This window comes from Choloepus didactylus, chromosome 9, assembly GCF_015220235.1.
Source record: "Choloepus didactylus isolate mChoDid1 chromosome 9, mChoDid1.pri, whole genome shotgun sequence".
Lineage (NCBI taxonomy): Eukaryota > Metazoa > Chordata > Mammalia > Pilosa > Megalonychidae > Choloepus > Choloepus didactylus.
The window spans coordinates 95,333,340-95,355,034 of NC_051315.1; the positions used below are offsets into that span (position 1 = coordinate 95,333,340).

Here is a 21,695-nt window from a genome sequence, read left to right on the forward strand (position 1 = left end):
AAATGTTTCAGATAAACAAACATAGCTCAGACAGCTAAGTCAAAGCCATCACTTAAGATGTGGTCTTTTCTTCTAAAGTACTTATGTGGTCATGTTCCTTAACATGGGAGAATTTTCTTTGATAAATGACCACATATGGGTACCATGTGGTTATGGTAACACGTCCATGAATTTGTAATAAATGTGCCTGCTATTTGCAAAACAAATCATTTTGAAATAATGGGAGGCTTCTTGACTTTGTTACACCTATTTTTTTTTTTTTTTTTTGCACAGAATGGAAGATAGATTTTATTTTGAATGTTTTGAGAGACCTCCATGGTTGTTTTTCAGTCCTCCTCCATAAACATTATTAAGGGATTTTTTATCAAATGGTTTTGAAAACACAAAAGCATTAATGTTTATTCTACAAGTAGAAGAAAATGAAAATGACTGTTTTGGTTGCCTTATTTATGCCCAAGGAGGTACCTATAAAGAGGAATTTTCAGTGCTGCAGTTTCTGAGCCTTTGAGGAATACCAACATAGGTACCAGCAGGAGCTGTCTGACTCCCACCAGGTGTAGAAGGTGTTGTGTGGTCAGGCAGTGATGCTCTGACCTGGGTATTCCCTTCTCACTTGGTGGCTTAGCTGCAGAAGGTCCCCCTACCTCCATACCTGATTTTTGATTCTAAGGTTGGCAATGCTTGTGTTGCTGGGGAAGACTAGATTAAGAACCACTGTTTTTTTGGAGGGTTGGTTTTTTTTCCAGATTTTATTGAGATATGTTCATATATAATATATTCTATCCAAAGTGTACAATCATTGTCTTACAGTATCAACACCTAATTGTGCAATCATCATTACCCTCAATTTTAGGCCATTTTCATTGCTCCAAAAAGAAAATTATCAGATAAACAAAAAAAAAAAAAGAAAAGAAAACTCATAACACCCCATATCCCTTATCTCCCCCTTATTTTTAAACGTGATTAAATTTAAATATGAGATGATCCTCATAATTATATCAAAATATGGGCTGCCTTTTGTCCTGGGATTTTTAGAAGAGAATAACTTAATAGCTTTCTCAGCCTCATCTTTTCATTCCTGGAATCATACTGAAATTAGTTAATATGAATGTTTGTTAAGACGTCAGAAACACTGAGTTCTCAAATACACCAACTTCTTTTCTAAATTACTTGGTTCTTTTTCCAATTACTGTTGTTTGTGCTTTGCAAATTCATATATTTCTAAACATTCCAGTGTTATAAAGTATATTAATCTTTAGGTTTTTTTTTACATTTGGTTTTAAAGGTACCATTTCCATGAGCAAAGTTAAGCAGGAACCCAAAGAACCGGCATTGTCTATGGAAGCAAAAAAAATTTTGGACTGTAAGAAATTACCTTCTACATAAATTATTGAAGTTTTCTAGAATTTATAATTCTGGTCACGTCTGATGTCTTAGAAAAGAAGGTGAATATTGTCAAAGTATTGCCATTCTTCAGCACAACGTTGTGTTAAGTGGACTGAACAGCTCTGGTTTTGTGAACAGCTTTGATTTAAAACTGATGTTTGTTGCCAGTTCCATATTTTTGCCTTCTTAAGAGACATTTTACTCTTCTTATTTTTATAATTCTTATGCTTTGATTGACTGATAAGGCCAGTATTTCAGAAAATAACCTGAACTTATCCACAGTTATGTAGTCTGAATGCACATGGTTATCTAACTCATCCCTTGAAAATACCCAATTTTGGTGCAAAAACAAACAATAACAACAGACTGTATTCGTGTGTATTCGTGTGTGTGTCTGTCTGTCTGTCATGAATTTTTTTAAGTTCGGAAAGAACTTATTCCCTCTTTAAAGTTGTGAGCAAGTTTTTATTTGGCAGACAGCTGAGAGAAAATTTTTAGTCTGTCTCATTTGGAAAGATAAACTGATAGATTTTATACCATAACATATCTGTGGACACTACACTTGCATTTCAACTTCTTCCATTATAATTTTTATTCTTATCACTGCAAATTAATAACATGCTAATGGTCATCTAATAGAAATTTACAGTTTCTTAATAAGTATGGAGATTTTTAACTTTTAAGCAGATAAGCAACATAAATAAATACACGTAGTATGGATTTACACTTTTTGTAGGTAAAACACTACATATGGGTAGAAAAACAGAAATTAAAAGAATTCCCAATAATTTGGGAACTTTCTGATGATACCAGAGAATTTTTTTTTTACCTATTTTATATTGACAATTCAGCTGTGGTTAGTAAACGATTTGAATTATATTTACATTTTCCTGTTCCAGAGTTCTTACTGAATTGATGATATTTGGGTTTATGTATTTCAAGACAAATATTTACAGTTTAAATTTTAGTTCATATGTAAAACTTTTAAACAACTGATTTGTTTGATTTGCTTGTTAAGTGAGTATATTTACTTCAAATACAGAATAACTACTTATCAGTATATTAATGATAAGTTTCTGTTTTCCGAAAGGTTGATAAACTAGAAATGTCAACTATAACTGTCAAGAAATCAACCTACAGGCTTTTATTCCCCCCAGACATCATTTGTGGGTATATTTAAAATTCTATTTTTAAACAAAGGGATTTTAAATGAATAATGTGTTTAATATTCAATGCATGCACAATATAATATGACTTTTAACCTTAATACTTTGCATAAATATAAGTCACTTCTGGCTTTTCTAAGTCCAGTCTACCATTTTTAATTCACTTTGTTTCAGGTATATGAAATACATCTAAGTATAAAGCATTCTTAATTAGAAGTGGGTAGAATTCTAAAATTCCTTGCTCTTTAGATTTATATACTATTTAATATAAAGTTTATTATTTATGCCCTATTTAATACAAAGTTAATATTCAGTTACATAAATGATTTTTGTAAGAATGGATTTTCTTTTTCTAAGGATTGAAAATATATGATGTAAACATTTAAAGAGGTAGGCCACCAAATCTGATTATGTAATATTAAATTAAACCTTAGTTACCTCAAACCCAGATTTCTCTTAGTCTGTGTGGGCCTAAAACGAATTAGTCCAAATTACTTTATAGTTCAGTGATGCACTGTCGGTAATATTCTTTACATTTATTATTTTTAGTTTTTATGGAAAGACTTTATATAATAAGATCTTCACCTTTTAATAATGGTAATGGCTTATAGTAAATATTTCATCAATTGAGCTGTATTCTTTTAGAGACATTACTTTCATTTTGATGTCGAGTTGCTAAGGAGAAATGCTTGTTAAGATACAAACCCTCGTCAGTTAATTATGCCAATGAGAGATATCAAAGGATTCAGACTTTGGCACTTGATCAAGAACAAATATAGTTAAAACATATTTCTATCACTTTGTCTATGTGAATGTCTCTTCTGATACAGTTTTTTTTATTGTGAGGACAGAAAGTGACAGTGCATCCTCCCCACAAACAAACAAAAAAGAATAAAACAAGAGCATGAAGGAAGGTTTAAATCCCTAATTGTATACTCTTTTGGTTTTTAGGTAGAAACTGGAACTATCAATATTTTCATGTAAGTATTTCATTAAGTAGCTCTTTAAACATGGTTTTTAAATGAGTTTTTAGAAATTCATTTATCCTCTAAATGCATGTTCAGTCAGAATGTAGCAGTATTGTGCTTAAAGGTGCTTAGCATTGCTTTATAAAAACTGTGTTTACGTATTTTTAATGTTTAATTATTTTTTTGAATACACAGGGAATCAAGTACAAGTGCATAAAATTCACAGTGTCTATATTTGGCATTCTCCTAACAGCTCTATAGCAAAATTTAACCTATATTCTTTTATGTCATACATGACAAGCTGTAATGTCTACCTCAGTGAGTTGGGCATTCAGAATAAGTAGTTAGAAATTCACATTTACAGCTGATCTTGTTTCTTCATTACAGTTTTCATATGCTAAGCCTCCAGGTAAACTTCTTATATATTACAGTGAATTAGATAAAAACAGCCATGGTGGGCCTTTCCCTCAAAGGCAATTTTCTGTGTAAACAGTTAATATACTTAAAAGCAAAGACTTTTATATCTTATGCAAGGTAAATTTCCTAAAAGACACAAAAGTGATGGAAAACATAAGTTTGGGGGTCGGTTCCTGCATTAGAGTTTCTAATTTTGAGGTCCACCAGCTTGTGTATTATATTTCTTTATATGCTGTCAAAATTCATAATTAATCATATGGGTGTGGGAAAAAATGTTTAATTTGTACCAGGTTTAAAAAGAGATTTTAAAATGTATGTGTGTGTTTGTGTAGTAACTTAATATATAGTGTCCCTGTTATAATGTAATTGTTTTCATTTTAAGATACTGTGATATTTCTTTCTTAAACTTGTTAGTTTCCTTTTTTTACTTTTCATGGAGTTAGTGGTAGTTTTTTTTATCTTGAAGATGCTGAATGAACATTTTAATACCTGAGAACTTTTACTAGAGATTTATGTTTATTTTGGAACCTGAAAGTTTTTAAGCACAACTACCAGTAACTCCTGTTTAGCATTAGATTTTGGGATATATATACATTTAGTATTCTTCAACTCAGCCACTTATCCAAATTTTAAAACAATGCATATAATAAGATTTAAGTAATCCTTTTTATCCTGCATTTTGGCAGTGTGACATTTTCAGTTACAGCTTTATAATTTAGAAGTGATAACAGAAGTATGTGATTGAAAAAGGAGGGGTCATTAATTTTTTCCCTCTTTGTTTTTTTTCTTTATTTCTACTGTGTGACTGTTTTTCAGGGCCATAAAAAATCTTAGTCTCTCCTGAAGGGAGAATGAATTCACCCTTCTTTGTCCACTGTTTTGGGCTTCAAACATCTCATATAGTGTACTGTTTTGATATCTGAACATCTGTAATTCTATTTAATTAACTTAGTTGTAATGACAAAGCCTTAGTATACTTTTGCCACATACATGTTGGGTATGACTCTTTAAATAATGCAAGTATTCATTGCCTACTGAATTCTTAAAACTTCAGGAAGGAAATCAGTATTTTTAAAAAAGCCTCATTTTTTAATGGATGCTGAAATGATTCATGTGAAAAATGAATAAATTTTATGGTTAAAAAAATACCTTTGGGAATGTGATATGGATATAAGAATGCTAAAAGTGGAGTATATGATGGGAATATGATACCATGAAGGTTTTTATTTTTAAACATCTTTATTGAGGAATAATTGACATACAGTAAATTGCACGTATTTAAAGTGCACAACTTGATAAGTTTTGACATTCATATAGAACTATGAAAATGCCACAATCAAGATAATAAACATACTAAGAACAAAGTTTCCTAGTACCCCTTTTTAATTCCTCCCTCCTAGACAACCACTAATTTGCTTTTTATCATTAAGAGATCAGTTTGCTTTTTTTCAATTTTATATAAATAAAATCATATAGTATGAGTATTTTGATGGCTTGTGGTATTTGGCATATAGTTATTTTGAGATTCATCTATGTTATAGTCTGTATGAATAGTTCATTCCTTTTTAAGGTGGACCATTATATTCCATTGTATGAATATACCGCAATTTATCAGTTCACCTGTTGATGGACATATGGGTTGTTTCCAGTCTTCGATTATTACAAATAAAGCTGCTGTGAACATTCGTGTACAAGACATATGCATTCATTTCTTTGGGTAGATACCTAGGAGTGGAATGGCTGGGTCATATGGTAGGTGTATGTTTAACTTATTAAGAAACTGCCAAAATATTTTTTAAAATGATTGTACCATTTTGCATTCCAACCAGCAGCCCATGAAAGTTCTAGGTACTCCACATCTTAGCCAGTACTTGGTATGGGCAGTCTTAAATTTTAGACATTCTAATATTGTGGTTTTAATTTCCATTTCTCTAATTACTAGCACTGTTGAACATCTTTCCATGTGTTTATTTGCCACCTATGTCTTCTTTGATGAAGTGTCTATTTGAATTTTTCACCTATTTTTTTTGTTAGGTTTACAGTAAGATCATGCAGAAAATACTCAGTTCCCATGTACCTGTCCCCATTTTTAACTTTTGCATTAGTATGGTACTTTTGTTGCTGTTGATGAGAGAATATTATTATAATTGTATTATTAACTATAGTCCATAGGTTTTATTAGGGTTTGCTGTTTGTATTGTACACTCCTATTATTTTTTTAATTTTTGTTCTAGAAATGTATATACCACTGTCCTACTTTGCTAATGCTGCAGAATGCAAAACACCAGAGATGGACTGGCTTTTATAAAAAGGGGGTTTATTTGGCTATACAGTTACAGTCTTAAGGCCATAAAGTGTCCAAGGTAACACATCAGTAATCAGGTACCTTCACTGGAGGATGGCAGATGGCGTCTGGAAAACCTCTGTTAACTGGGAAGGCACATGGCTGGCGTCTGCTCCAAAGTTCTGGTTTCAAAATGGCTTCTCCCAGGACATTCCTCTCTAGCAAGCTTGCTCCTCTTCAAATAACATCACTCACAGCTGCACTCTGTTTCCTCTCCTTGAGCCAGCTCATTTATATGGCTCCACTGATCAAGGCCCACCCCGAATGGGTGGGGCCACACCTTCATGGGAGTATCCCACCAGAGTCACCTCCCACAGCTGGGTGGGGCACATCTCCATGCAAACAACCTAATCCAAACATTCCAACTTAATCCCCACTATTCTGTCTGCCCCACAAGATTGCACCAAAGAATATGGCTTTTTCTGGGGGACATAATACATTCAAACCGGCACAACCACCTAAAATTTCACATTTTAACCACATTCAGATATATAATTCAGTGGTGTTCATTACATTCACAATGTTGTGTTACTATCACCACTATATATTACTAAAACTTTCCCATCAACCCAAATAGAAACTCTGTACCAATTAAGCATTAACTCCCCATTCCCTACTCCCACCCCGGCCCCTGGTAACCTGTATTCTAGTTTCTGACTCTGAATTTGCTTATTCTAATTATTTCAATTCAGTGATATCATAAAATATTTGTCCTTTTGTGTCTGGCTTATTTCACTCAATATGATGTCTTGTAAGTTCATTCATGTTGTTGCATATATCAGGACTTCATTACTTTCCACAGCTGAATAATACTCAATTGTATGTATATACCACATTTTTTTTACCCATTCATCAGTTGATGGGCATTTGGATTACTTCCACCTTTTGGCACTTGTGAATAATGCTGCTATAAATATTGGTGTGCAAATATCTGTTCAAATCCCTGCTTTCAGTTCTTTTGGGTTTGTACCTAGAAGTGAGATTGCTGGGTCACATAGTAATTCTATACTTACCTTTCTAAGGAGTTGCCAAACTGTTTTCCATAGTGCTGCACCATTTGACATTCCTGACAACAATGTACAAGCATTCCTGTTTCTCCATATCCTCTCCAACACTTGTCATTTTATATTTTTTTAATAATAGCCATTCTAATGAGTGTGAAATGGTATCTCGATGACTTGTATTTCTCTGCTGGCTAATAATTTGAGCATCTTAACATGTATGGCCATTTGTATATCTTCTGTAGAGAAATGTCTAAGCAAGTCTTTTTCCTATTTTTTAATTGGGTTATTTTTCTTTTTGTTGTTGAGTTGTCAAAGTTCTTTGTATATTCTCAACATTAAGCCTTTATCAGGTATATGGTTTCCAAATAGTTTCTCCCATTCTGTAGGTCATCTTTTTTACTTTCTTGTTACAATCCTTTGATACATAAAAGTTGTTAATTTTGATAAAGTCCCATTTATCTATTGTTGTGCTGCTGCTCATGATTTTAGTATAAAGTGTTGCCTGTCACAAGACCCTGAAAATATTTACCTGTGTATTCTTCTAGGAGTTCCTAGTTTTGGTTCTTATGTTTAGGTCTTTGATACATTTTGAGTTAATTTTTGTATCTGGTGTGATGTAGAGATTAACCTTCATTCTTTTACATATGGATATCCAGTTTTCCCAGCACCATTCGTTGAAGAGACTATTCTTTATCCACTGAGTAGACTTGGCACCCTTGTCAAACCTAGTTGTATATAGGCATGAGGGTTTATTTTCTAAACTCTCAATTTTATTCCATTGGTCTATACGTCTGTCCTTGGGCCAGTACCACATTGTTTCGATTACTGTAGCTTTGTAATAAGTTTTAAAATCAAGAGTTTTGAGTCCTCCACCTTGTTCTTCTTTTGCAAGATGCTTTTAGCTATTCAGGGCCCCTTACCCTGATATAAATTTGATGATTGGCTTTTCCATTTTTGTGAAAAAGGTTGTTGGACTTCTGATTGGGGATGCATTGAATCTACTTTTTTTAAACTTTATTTATTGAAAAATTTAAAAACATACAAACAACAAAAAAAACACATTTCAAGCGAAACAAAGCAAAAGATTAAGGAAAACAAATAACCTTAAATAACTACTTTGCTTGCAACATGTTCTTACCATACCCCAAGAAAACTAACAAACCATAACCAAACAAAAGAATAAGAAAAACAAAATAATCTAAAATAACTACATTGAAGCTAATTTTTTAATGCAATAGCTTTTTTTTACTTTATCAAAAAATTTAAAAAATAAACAATTCAAACAAAACAAAAGAGTAACAAAAACAAATAACTAAAATAAATGAATTGTTTCCAACATGTTCCTACCATACCCCAAGAAAATTAGCAAACCATAATCAAAGGCATAAGAAAAACCAAATATCCTAAAATAACTACATTGAAGCTAACTTATAAAAATGCAATAGCTTTTTTACTTTATCAAAAATTTAAAAGTTTAAACAAAACAAAGGAATAAGAGAAACAAATAACCTAAAATAACTGTATTGCTTCCAACATGTCCCTACCATACCCCAAGAAAATTAACAAACCCTAACAAAACAAAGGAATAAGAAAAACAAATAACCTGAAATAACTACATTGCTTCCAACATGTTCCTACCATACCCAAGAAAATATGCAAACCATAATCATTCCTGAGCATTCCCATAACATTGAGATTACCCTCAAATGCTTATTTGTTATTAGATTATCTATCCCCCTTCACTAGTTGCTGTCTATCTCAAGGTCTCATACATTCTACAATATAAAATATTTCTTTTACATTTTTCACAGAGTTCACATTAGTGATAACAAAATATCTCATTTTGTGTTGGCTTATTTCACTTGGCATTATGTCTTCAAGGTTCATCCATGTTGTCATATGTTTCACGACCTCATTCCTTCTTATTGCCATGTAGTATTCCATCATGTCTATATACCACGTTTTGTTTATTCACTTATCTGTTGAAGAACATTTGGATTGTTTCCATTTCTTGGCAATTGTGAATAATGCTGCTGTGAACATTGGTGTGCAAATATCTGTTCGTGTCACTGCTTTCAAATCTTCTGGGTGTATATCAAGAAGTGAAATTGCTGGACCAAAGGGTAACTCGATATCTGGTTTTCTAACGAACCGCCAGACTGTCCTCCAGAGCGGCTGTAACCATTACACAGTCCCACCAGCAATGAATAAGAGTTTGAATTTCTCCACATCCTCTCCAGCATTTGTAGTTTCCTATTTATTTAATGGCAGCTATTCTAATTGGTGTGAAATGATATCTCATTGTGGTCTTTTTCTTTTTAATTTTTTATTTTGAAATAAATTCAAACTTACATTGACAGTTGCAAAAATAATACAAACCCCATACACAGAACTCCAGCATACCCCGACCCCCCCTCCACCGATACCTCGATCTACCAACTTTAATATTTTGTCACTTTACCATTTCTTTCTTTCCCTCCTTGTCTATCCTCCATCATCTATTGCTCTGTCTTCTGAACATATGAGAGCAAGTTGCACACATCCTTGAACAAATAATGTAATTCACATATACATTTCCTATGAACAAGACTATTAACATTTATGTAATCACATTAAGTGTAGTTAAGAAGTTCAGGAAATTTAACATTGATATAAAGCTTACATTCTGTATTTCATTTTTTTCTTATGTCCCACTTGTGTCCTTTTGAGCTTTTTCTCCTCTATTCTTAGATCTCATCCAGGATCATCTATGGCATTTCATTGTCCTTACCTATTTAGACTGTCTTTTTTTTTTCATTTGTGGAGACATATGTACAGCATAAATCTTCCCATTCCAGCCTCTGCCAGGCATTCCATTTAGTGGGATTAATCACATTCACAATGTTGCAATGCCATCACCTTCCCACCAAGCATTACTAGAAATTTCCCTTCACCCCAAACAGAAACCCTACACTCATTTCTTATTAGCTCCCCACTGCTGCTTCCCCCACTTCTCGTAACCCATACTCTACTCTTCATCTCTATGATCATATTCTCTGATACTTTATTTCTGTTTACCATGGGGCTTAAATTTAACATCTTAAGTCTATAACAATTTTGTTTTCTTTGATACCAACTTAACTTCAATAGGACAGATAAACTATGTTCCTGTACTCCTCCATTCCCCCACCTTTATGTAGCTCTTGTCAAAAATTACATATTTCACATTGAGTCCAAAACCACTGATTTCTCACTACATTTTATGTATTTTAGATACTGTAGGAAGTAAATAGTGCAGTTACAAATCAAAAATACAGTAGTATTGGTATTTATATTTACCATGTGATCTTTACTGGAAATCTTTATTTCTTCATGTGGTTTCAGTCAAATGTTTAGTGTCTCTTACTTTCAGCCTGCATGATTCCCTTTAGCATTTCTTATAGGACTGATCTACTGGTGATGAAGTCCCTCAGCTTTTTTTTTTTTTTTTTTTTTTTAATCTTCATTTTATTGAGATATATTCACATACCACGCAGTCATACAAAACAAATCATACATTTGATTGTTCACAGTACCATTACATAGTTGTACATTCATCACCTAAATCAATCCCTGACACCTTCATTAGCACACACACAAAAATAATAATAATAATAATTAAAGTGAAAAAGAGCAATTGAAGTAAAAAAGAACACTGGGTACCTTTTTATGTTTGTTTGTTTCCTTCCCCTATTTTTCTACTCATCCATCCATAAACTAGACAAAGTGGAATGTGGTCCTTATGGCTTTCCCAATCCCATTGTCACCCCTCATAAGCTACATTTTTATACAACTGTCTTCGAGATTCATGGGTTCTGGGTTGTAGTTTGATAGTTTCAGGTATCCACCAGCTACCCCAATTCTTTAGAACCTAAAGAGGGTTGTCTAAATTGTGCGTAAGAGTGCCCACCAGAGTGACCTCTCGGCTCCTTTTGGAATCTCTCTGCTACTGAAGCTTATTTCATTTCCTTTCACATCCCCCTTTTGGTCAAGAAGATGTTCTCTGTCCCACGATGCCAGGTCTACATTCCTCCCCGGGAGTCATATTCCACGTTGCCAGGGAGATTCACTCCCCTGGGTGTCTGATCCCACGTAGAGGGGAGGGCAGTGATTTCACCTTTCAAGTTGGCTTAGCTAGAGAGACAGGGCCACATCTGAGCAACAAAGAGGCATTCGGGAGGAGGCTCTTATGCACAATTATAGGGAGGCCTAGCCTCTCCTTTGCACCTCAGCTTTTGATTATCCAGAAATGTTTTCATCTCCCCCTCATTTTTAACCTCCAAGTATTTGTGAATTTTCTAAGTCTCTGATGGTTATTGACTTCTATTTGTATTGCATTGTGGTCAGAGAATGTGCTTTAGGTAATTACAATTTTTTTTTAAATTTATTGAGGCTTGTTTTATGTCCCAGCCTATAGTCTATTCTCAAGAAAGTTCCGCCATCAGTAGAGAAAAATGTGTATCCTGGTGATTTGGGATGTAGTATTCTATATATGTCTGTTAAATTTCTCTATTTCTCTCTCCCCTTTCTTTGTTTCTCTGTTGGTAGGGCTCCCTTCAGTATCTGAAGTAGGGCAGGTCTTTTATTAGCAAATTCTCTCAGCATTTGTTTGTGAAAAATTTAAGCTCTCCCTCAAATTTGAAGGAGAATTTTGCTGGATAAAGTATTCTTGGCTGGAAATTTTTGTCTCTTAGAATTTTAAATATGTCATGCCACTGCCTTCTCGCCTCCATGGTGGCCGCTGAGTAGTCACCACTTAGTCTTATGTTGTTCCTTTGTATGTGGTGAATTGCTTTTCTCTTGCTGCTTTTTGAACTTGCTCCTTCTCTTCAGTATTTGACAGTCTGATCAGAATATGTTCTTGGAGTTGGTTTATTTGGATTTATTCTATTTGGAGTTCGCTGGGCATTTATGCTTTGTGTATTTATATTGTGTAGAAGGTTTGGGAAGTTTTCCCCACCAATTTCTTTGAATACTCTTTCTAGACCTTTACCCTTCACTTTCCCTTCTGGGACACCAATGAGTCTTATATTTGGTCATTTTATTTTATCTATCATATCCCTGAGATCCATTTTGATTTTTTTTATTTTTTCCCCATTCTTTCTTTTGTTCTTTCATTTTCCATTCTGTGGTCCTCGAGGTCACTGATTCGTTATTTAGCTTCCTCTAGTCTTGTACTGTGAGTATCCAGAATCTTTTTAATTTGGCCAACAGTTTCTTTTATTTCCATAAGATCATCTGTTTTTTTATTTACTCCTGCAATTTCTTCTTTATGCTTTTCTAAGGTCTTCTTCATGTCCTTTATATTCTGTGCCATGCTCTCATTGTTTGTCCTTACAATTAATTGCTCCAAGTACTGTGTCTCCTCTGATCTTTTGATTTGGGGGTTTGGGTTTGGGTTATCCATGTCGTCTGGTTTTTTCATATGCTTTAAAATTTTCTGTTGTTTTTTGGGCTCTTCGTATTTGCTTTACTTGATAGGGTTCTTTTAGGAAATGAAGGATTATTCAGACACCAATCTCTAATTTGTCAAATCTGCAGCTTGGTGGCATACACTTTCTCTAACTAACCGGCAGATGGCATCCATGAGTCACCTATTCCCCTCAAGTCAGTTCTCCCCAACTTGGTCTTTGTGGTGTGTGAGGGTCTGGTTCTTGTGGGGTCCAATTGGTGCACCAAGTTTGGGTGTGTTGTTGGTGCTGTCTGCCCTGAATGTGGGGTGTGCATCTGAGCGGTTAGGGAGGCAGGGCAGCTTTAATAATCAAACCTTCCAGGTGTTCCTGGAAATTTAAGGCAGTTGCAGAAGTCTGAACCTTCATTTCATTCTTGCCACAGATTGTCTCTGCTGCTGACCCACAAGTCTTTGGTATTGACTTAGGGTCCCTGGGATTTCTGGGTGAGTTCCTCTTTCCAGCCATGCCCTTCTAGGTCCCCTGCTGAAGGAAGACTGTGCTACGTCACAAGTACGCGCCGTCTCTTAAGGGAAGCCCTGGGCTGCCGGGCCATGCAAGGGCATTCCCAGCCTGCTGTAAAGATGGCTGAATGGGGTGTGTTAATTTCCCCTTTTTGCACAGCTCCACCTTCCCAGCTGTGGGGCAATTAGCTGTGGGTACATGAAAGGCTATTGTCCATGCCTGACACTGTGGCGTGTGCACGTGCTGCTGGAAATACCCCTGTCACACTGGGTTTCTTCGTGCAGCTCTGGGCTGTGGCCCCAGCGCTGTGCAGGAGCATTCCCAGCCTGCTGGGAAGATGGCTGCAAGGGGCATGGTTTTTTTCCCTTGTGCTGGTTTGAATGTATTATGTCCCCCAGAAAAAGCCATATTCTTTGATGCAATCTTGTGGGGCAGACATATTAGTGGGGATTAAGTTGGAACGTTTGGATTAGGTTGTTTGCATGGGAATGTGCCCCACCCAACTGTAGGTGATAACTCTGATGAGATAATTTCCATGGAGGCATGGCCCCACCCATTTAGGGTGGGCCTTGATCAGTGGAGCCATATGAATGAGGTGACAAACAGAAGGAACTCAGTGCAGCTGTGAGTGATGTTTTGAAGAGGAGCTACAGCCAAGAGGGACACTTTGAAGAAAGCACAGGAGCTGCAGATGAGAGACAGTTTGAAGATGGCTGTTGAAAGCAGACTCGTGCTCCGGAGAAGCTGAGAGAGGTCAAATATCCCAAGTGCAATTAAGAGTGACATTTTTGAGGAACTGCAGCCTAGAGAGGAACATCCTGGGAGAAAGCCATTTTGAAACCAGAACTTTGGACAGACAGCAGCCACGTGCCTTCCCAGCTAACAGAAGTTTTCTGGACACCATTGGCCATCCTCCAGTGAAGGTACCCGATTGCTAATGTGTTACCTTGGACACTTTATGGCCTTAAGACTGTAACTGTGTAACCAAATAAATCCCCTTTTATAAAAGCCAATCCGTCTCTGGTGTTTTGCATTCCAGCAGCATTAGCAAACTAGAACATCCCCTTTTGGCTAACCTCTGCCTGCCTCGCTCTGAGACAATTAGCAGCAGGTGCACAAAAGGCTATCTTCCACGCCAGATACTGAGGCATTCGCCCAGCCTGTTCCGGCCACGCTTCGCTGTGCGGTTCTCGCTGCCGTATCTGCAGCTGCTTTTGGATTCTTTTAAAAAAGAACTAGTCCACCTCCAAACACTAACCCTCAGTTTATCCACACTACAGCGTGCCTGCTGGATATTCAGTGGCTTACTCACTCTTTTCAGAATGCAGACTCCCGGTTTCACCAAGTTCACGGTCCTTGTGGATTTAGCAGAACTTGTCCAGCTGGTGCATCGCTGGAACTGGTGTTCTGGGTCACTTTCTGGCTTTTATCTAGTATTTTTCATGGAGGTGTTCTTTTGCCCTGTCTCTCCTAGCCGCCATGTTAGTTTCTCCCATCTCATTGTGGTCTTAATTTGCATCTCCCTAAGCGCTAATAAAGATGAACATTTTTTCATCTATTTTTAGCCATTCAGATTTCCTCTTCAGTGAAATGTCTTTTCATATCTTTTTGCCATTTTATAATTGGGCTGTTTGTACTGTTGTCGTTGAGTTGTAGGACTTCTTTATATATGCAAGGTATCAGTCGTTTGTCAGATGCATGGTTTCCAATTTTTTTCCCCTTGAATTGTCTACCTCTTCACTTTTTTGACAGATTCCTTTGAGGTAGAGAAGCTTTTAATTTTGTTCCCATATATCTATTTTTTCTTTCATTGCTTATACTTTGGGTGTAAGGTCTAAGAAGCAACTTCCTAATACAAGGTCTTGAAGATGATTCCCTACATTATTTTCTAGGAGTTATATTGTGCTGTTATCTTATATTGGGGTCTTTAATCTATTTTGAGTTAATTTTTGTGTAGGGTGTGAGATGGGGGTCCTCTTTCCATTCTTTTGGATATGGATATCCAACTCTCCCAGCCCAATTTGTTGAAAAGACTGTTATGTCCCAGTTCAGTGGTTTTGGGGGCCTTATCAAAGATCAGTTGACTGTAGATCTCAGGTCTATCTCCAAATTCTCAATTTGATTCCATTGAGCAACACGTCTATCTTTGTAGCAATACCATGCTGTTTTCACTACTGTGGCTTTGTAGTAAGCTTCAAAGTCAGGAAGTGTGAATCCTCCCACTTTGTATTTCTTTTTTAGAATGTTTTTAGCAATTTGAGGCATCTTGTCCTTCCAATTAAATTTGATAACTAGTTTTTCCAAGTCTGCAAAGTAGGTTGTTGGAATTTTGATTGGAATTGCATTGAATCTGTAGATGAGTTTGGGTAGAATTGACATCTTAATGACATTTAACCTTCCTATCCATGAACATGGAATATTTTCCCATCTTCTTAGGTCCCCTTCTGTTTCTTTTAGTAAAGTTATGTAACTTTCTATGTATAGGTCTTTTACATCCTTGGTTAAGTTTATTCCTAGATACTTGATTTTTTAAGTTGCTATTGAGAATGGGATCTTTTCTTGAGTGTCTCTTGAGTTAGGTCATTTCAAGTGTATAGGAACATTGCTGACTGATGTGCGTGAATCTTGTATCGTGCTGCTTTGCTAAGTTTATTAGCTCAAGTAGCTGTGTCGCTGATTTAGCAGGGTTTTCCAAATATAAGATCATGTCATCTGAAAATAATGACAGTTTTACTTCTTCCTTTCCAATTTGGATGCCTTTTATTTCTTTGTATTCTGAATTGCTCTGGCTGGCACTTCTAACACAATGTTGAATAACTGTGGTGATAGCGGCATCCTTGTCTCGTTCCTCATCTTAGAGAAAAGGCTTTCAGTCTCATTGAGTACTATGCTGGCTATGGATTTTCATGCATGCCCTTTATCATTCTGAGGAAGTTTCCTTCAATTTCTATGTTTTGAAGTGTTTTTATCAAAAAAGGATGCTGGAGTTTGTCAAATGCTTCTTCAGCATCGATTGAGATGATCATTTGATTTTTCCCTTTTGATTTGTTAATGTGTTGTATTACATTGATGGATTTTCTTATGTTGAATGAGCCTTGCATGCCTGGAATGAACCCAACTTGGTCATGGTGTATGATTTTTTTAATGTGTCTTTGGATTAGATTTGCAAGTATTTTGTTGAGAATTTTTGCATCTATATTCATTAGGGAGATTGACCTGTAGTTTTCCTTTCTTGTAGCATTTTTACCTGGTTTTGGTATTAGAGTGATGTTAGCTTCATAAAATGAGTTAGGTAATGTTCCATTATCTTCAACTTTTTGAAAGAGTTTAAGTAAGATTGGTGTCAGTTCTTTTTGGAAAGTTTGGTAGAATTCCCCTGTGAAGCCATCTGCCCCTGGGCATTTATTTGTGGGAAGCTTTTTGATGACTGACTGGATCTCTTTGCTTGTGATTTGATTGCTGAGGTCTTTCATTTCTTCTCTGGACAGTCTAGATTATTCATGTGTTTCCAGGAAATTCTCCATTTCCTCTAAATTATCTAGTTTGTTGGTGTACAATTGTTCATAGTATCCTCTTATGATTTTTTTTATTTCTTTGGGATCTGCAGTAATGTCCACTCTCTCACTTACTATTTTGTTATTTGGTTCTTCTCTCCTTTTGATTTTGTCAGTCTAGCTAAGGGCTTGTCAGTCTTGTTGATCTCCTCAAAGAATCAACTTTTGGTTTTATTTATTCTCTCTGTTGTTTTTTGTTCTCTCTCTCATTTATTTCTGCTTTAATCCTTATTTCTTTTCTTCTGCTTGGTTTAGGATTAGTTTGCTGTTCATTTTCTAGCATCTTCAGTTGTTCCATTAGTTCTTTGGTTTTAGCTCTTTATTCCTTTTAATGTATACATTTAGTGCTATAAATTTCCCCTCAATACTGCCTTCACTGCATCCCGTAAGTTTTGATATTTTGTGCTCTTGTTTTCATTCTTCTCTATATATTTAGCAATTTCTCTTGCTATTTCTTCTTTAACCCACTGATTGTTTAGGAGTGTGTTGTTTAACCTCCAGATATTTGTCAATGTTCTAGATCTTTGATGGTTATTAACTTCTAGTTGTAGTCCATTGGGATCAGATAATGTACTTTGAATAATTTCAATATTTGCAAATTTATTGAGGCTTGTTTTATGTCCCAGCATATGATCTATTCTGGAGAAAGTTCTATGGCACTAGGGAAGAATGTATATGCTGGTGATTTGGGATGTAATGTTCTATATATGTCTGTTAAGTCAAATTCATTTGTCACATTGCTTAGATTTTCAGTTTCTTTATTAGTCCTTTGGTCAATCTATCTATAGTATAGAGTGATGCGTTGAAATCTCCCACAATTATTGTGGAAACACCTGTTGCTTCCTTCAGTTTTGCCAGTGTTTGTCATACATACTTTGGGGCACCTTGATTGGGTGCCTAGACACGATTGTTATTTCTTCTTGTTGAATTGCCCCTTTTATTAGTATATAATGTCCTTGTTTGGCTCTTATGACATCCTTGCATTTAAAGTCTATTTTATCTGAGATTAATATTGGTACTCCTGCTTTCTTTTGACTGTAGCTTGCATTGAATATTTTTCTCCATCCTTTCACGTTTGATTTCTTTGTGTCTGTGTGTCTAAGATGAGTCTCTTGTAAGCAACATATTGATGGGTCGTGTTTTTTAATCCATTCTGCCAATCTATATCTTTTAATCGGGGAATTTAATCCATTGACATTCAATGTGAGTACTATGAAGGCATGTCTTGAATCAGCCATCATATTCTTCGGCTTTTATTTGCAGAAATATTTTTTCCCTCTCTCTATTTCCTTTAACATATCCTTACTAAAACTCTTTATTTCAGGACAGTTTTGACCAATTGTCATATTTGTGTGTCTGTAGGAGGAAATAAGTTAAGAGATAAAGTGGGAGATGGTAAGAACAGTACAGGGCTCAATTATGAGATGTAATATGGTACAACTCATCTTAGTGAGACAAGTGTATATATTAGCATGGGAGTTAGGATATATGATTGGTCCAAAGTAATTCCTGATAACTGCTTGATTTTATAAGGAATACATTTTATGCTGTTGTGTCCAACTCCCCTTGTTATGAATCCACCGGTCATAATGGCTTAGTCCTCTGTGTTCAGCCTCTGACAGAGTTACACGTCGTGCGGGATGCCAAAATATATATGACATAGAAATTTGCCTTAAAGAAACTTATGTTTATTACATGAAATACATAAGTATATACAAAATAGAAAATGGTAAGTATGATAGGAATGTAGATAAAATTATGTAAGAATTCAGAAGAAGAAGACATTTCTCCTAAGAAACAGAGCTGACATTTTAATGAGAACCTACTAGTGCCAGACATTGTACTAGGTCCTTTATATTGTTGGTTAAAGCACTTCATATTTTGCCTGGCATAAAAATGGTTCTTTATTTTTATGGACTGGTCTTATGGTTAAAAGCTTGCACTTTAAAGTCACATAGCTTGGATTTGAATCCCAACTTCTTCCATATTAGCCATGTAACTTTGGATAAGTTACTTAGACTTTCAGTTCTTCATATTCTTAATCTGGGGGAGCAGTAGTCACATTTACCTCATTAGATTGTTATGAGAATTTAAGATTCCTAGACAGAATCCAATACACAGTATGCAATAGATGTTAAAGTTTATAATTAATATTTTATTATTAATGAACTTTAAAACCCTGAAAGGTAAATATTACCTCATTTTCAAGATGGTGTATCAGTTAGGGCATGCCTTTGTCTGCCTGTGACAGAGACATGATTATCATGGCTTAACCAAATAAAGATGTTCTATTTTTTTAAGAAACAAAGTCTAAGGGCAGTCTGACCAGGACTGGTGTGGTGGCTTCAGGTAGCTGTCAGGAACCCAGGCTCCTTTAGTGCTTTCATCTAGCTATCTTTAACATGTGGCTTTCATCCACATACTTGTTGCCTTTTTGTTTGTGATGGCTGCTCCACCTCTACCACAGCAGGAAGAATGGAATGGGCAGGAGGCCTGTGCCAGGTGAATGGCTCCTTTTTAAAGCTCTTTACAAGAAAACTTACTAGCAACTTCCACTTATATCTCATTGGTTATAATTGTTGTATGATCACCCTAGATATGAGGAATACTAGGAAATTTAGTTCTTTTAAAAATCTGTGCAGGGGCGGAGCAAGATGGCAGAGTGGTTAGGTTTTAGTTACTCTTCCAGGGCAGTAGTTAGAAAGCCAGGAACTGCATGGACTGGACACCGCAGAGCAATTTGACTTTGGGCATACTTCGTACAACACTCATGAACGTGTGCAACACATAAGTTCTCATTGCCAGGGGACCCATGCCCCTCCATGCCAGGCTCAGTCCCGTGGGAGGAGGGGCCATCGGGGCTGGGAACCAGGAGGAAGAACTACAGTTTCAGCTCTGATTGAAAACTCAGACTGCTGATCAGAAACTCCAAACATAGATAGATGAAGACCAGACACCGGAGAATCTGGGAGCAGTCAGCCCAGCAGAGAGGAGATAGGGCTAGCAAAGAGAGCAAAACAAAACAAACAAACAAAAAAAAAAAAAACAAAAATAAAAACAGAGACTTTTTGGACTGGTGAACATAATACGGAAAAAGGCAGGGCTCAAACAGAATCAGGCGAATATGCAAATCCAGAGGGAAAGGACTCTTGTCTGAAGAGCCAGTTTCTCTGCTTTCTTGATTGTTCCTTAAAGGCCCTAAACTCCTTGTCTCTTAGTGTTTCAATAGCCCATTAGATCTGCAAGGAGGTCCCTTCTTTTTCATTTTCTTTTTTTTTTAATATTTTTCTTTTTTTTCTAAGAACAGTTACTCTAAGAAGCCCATTACAGAAAGCCTCAAAGACTTCCATTTTGGGCCCAGGCAAGAGCAGAGCTTAAGATAGCACTCAGGGACAAAGCAGTAAGTCTAGTGGCTGAGAAAATTCACTAAACACCATAACTTCCCAAGAAAAGTGGGGTGTCCCCTTACAGCCATCTTCTCAGGAGGCTGGGAATGCTCCTACCTGGCTCCAGCGCTACAGCCCAGAGCTGCACCAAACAACCCAGTGTGATGGGAAGTGTTTCCAGCAACATGCGCACATGCCACAACATCTTGCATGGACAATAGCCTTTTGTGCACCCACAGCTAATTGTCTCTGAGCTGGGAAGGTGGAACTGTGTGAAAAGAGGGAAATTAACATGCCCCATTCAGTCATCCTTTCAGCAGGCTGGGAAAGCCCCTACAGGGCCCTGTGGCCCAGAACTTCCCTTGGGGAATGGCACTCACCTGTGATGTGGCACAGTCTTCCCTCAGCAGAGGCCTTTAGGAGGGAACAGCTTGGAAGAGGGACCCACTTGCAAGTCCCAGGGACCATACTCCGATACCAAGGACTTGTGGGTCAGTGGCAGAGACAAACTGTGGTAAGACTGAACTGAAGGATTAGACCATTGCAACAGCTTTAAATCTCCAGGAACACCTGGGAGATTTGATTATTAAAGCCGCCCTCCATCCCTAACTGCTCAGACACATGCCCCACATCCAGGGTGGGCAGCATCAACTACACACACAAACTTGGTGCACCAATTGGACCCCCACAGTACTCAGACCCCCACTCACCACAAAGACAAAGTTGGGGAGAAATGGCTTGAGGGGAATAGGTGGCTCATGGACGCCACCTGCTGCTTAGTTAAAGTGTACTCCACCAAGCTGTAGACCTGACAATTAGAGGTAAGTGTTTGAATCGGCCTACATATCCTAAAAGAACTCTATCAAGTTAAGGAAATGCCAAGAGGCCAAAAACAACGGAAAATTTTAAAGCATATGAAAAAACCAGAGGATATGGATAACCCAGACCCAAACACCCAAATCAGAAGATCAGAGGAGACACAGTACTTGGAGCAATCAAAGAAATAAAGAAAAACAATGAGAGCATGGCACAGGATATAAAGGACATGAAGAAGAGCTGGCACAGGATATAAAGGAAATGAAGAAGACCCTAGAAGAGCATAAAGAAGTAATTGCAAGCATAAATAAAAAAAATAGATGATCTTATGGAAATAAAAAAAACTGGACCAAATTAAAAAGATTCTGGATACTCATAGTACAAGACTAGAAGTTCAACAACGAATCAGTGACATCGAGGACCACAGAACAGAAAATGAAAGAACAAAAGAAAGAATGGGGGAAAAATTGAAATGGATCTCAGGGATATGATAGATAAAATAAAACATCCAAATATAAGACTCATTGGTGTCCCAGAAGGGGAAGAGAAGGGTAAAGGTCTAGGAAGAGTATTCAAAGAAATTGTTGGGGAAAACTTCCCAAACCTTGTACACAACATAAATACACAAATCATAAATGCCCAGCAAACTCCGAATATAATAAATTCAAATAAACCCACTCCAGGACATATTCTGATCAGATTGCCAAATACTGAAGAGCAA

General features: G+C 36.4%; 1 protein-coding gene across 20 annotated transcripts in view; it reads left to right on the plus strand.

The window, feature by feature from the left end:
- CARF (calcium responsive transcription factor) overlaps positions 1 to 21,695 on the plus strand; it is a 150,864-nt gene that overhangs the window by 73,665 nt on the left and 55,504 nt on the right. For 7 of the 20 annotated variants that reach the window (XM_037849081.1, XM_037849079.1, XM_037849080.1 and 4 more), the window contains 2 exons: positions 1,286 to 1,363; positions 3,504 to 3,532. In XM_037849081.1, the coding sequence (XP_037705009.1) occupies positions 1,286 to 1,363; positions 3,504 to 3,532 (107 nt within the window). Of the gene's footprint in view, positions 1 to 1,285; positions 1,446 to 2,476; positions 5,573 to 21,695 lie in introns of those variants that run through there. The other 13 variants (XR_005218750.1, XR_005218740.1, XR_005218743.1 and 10 more) reach the window with 12 other exon arrangements.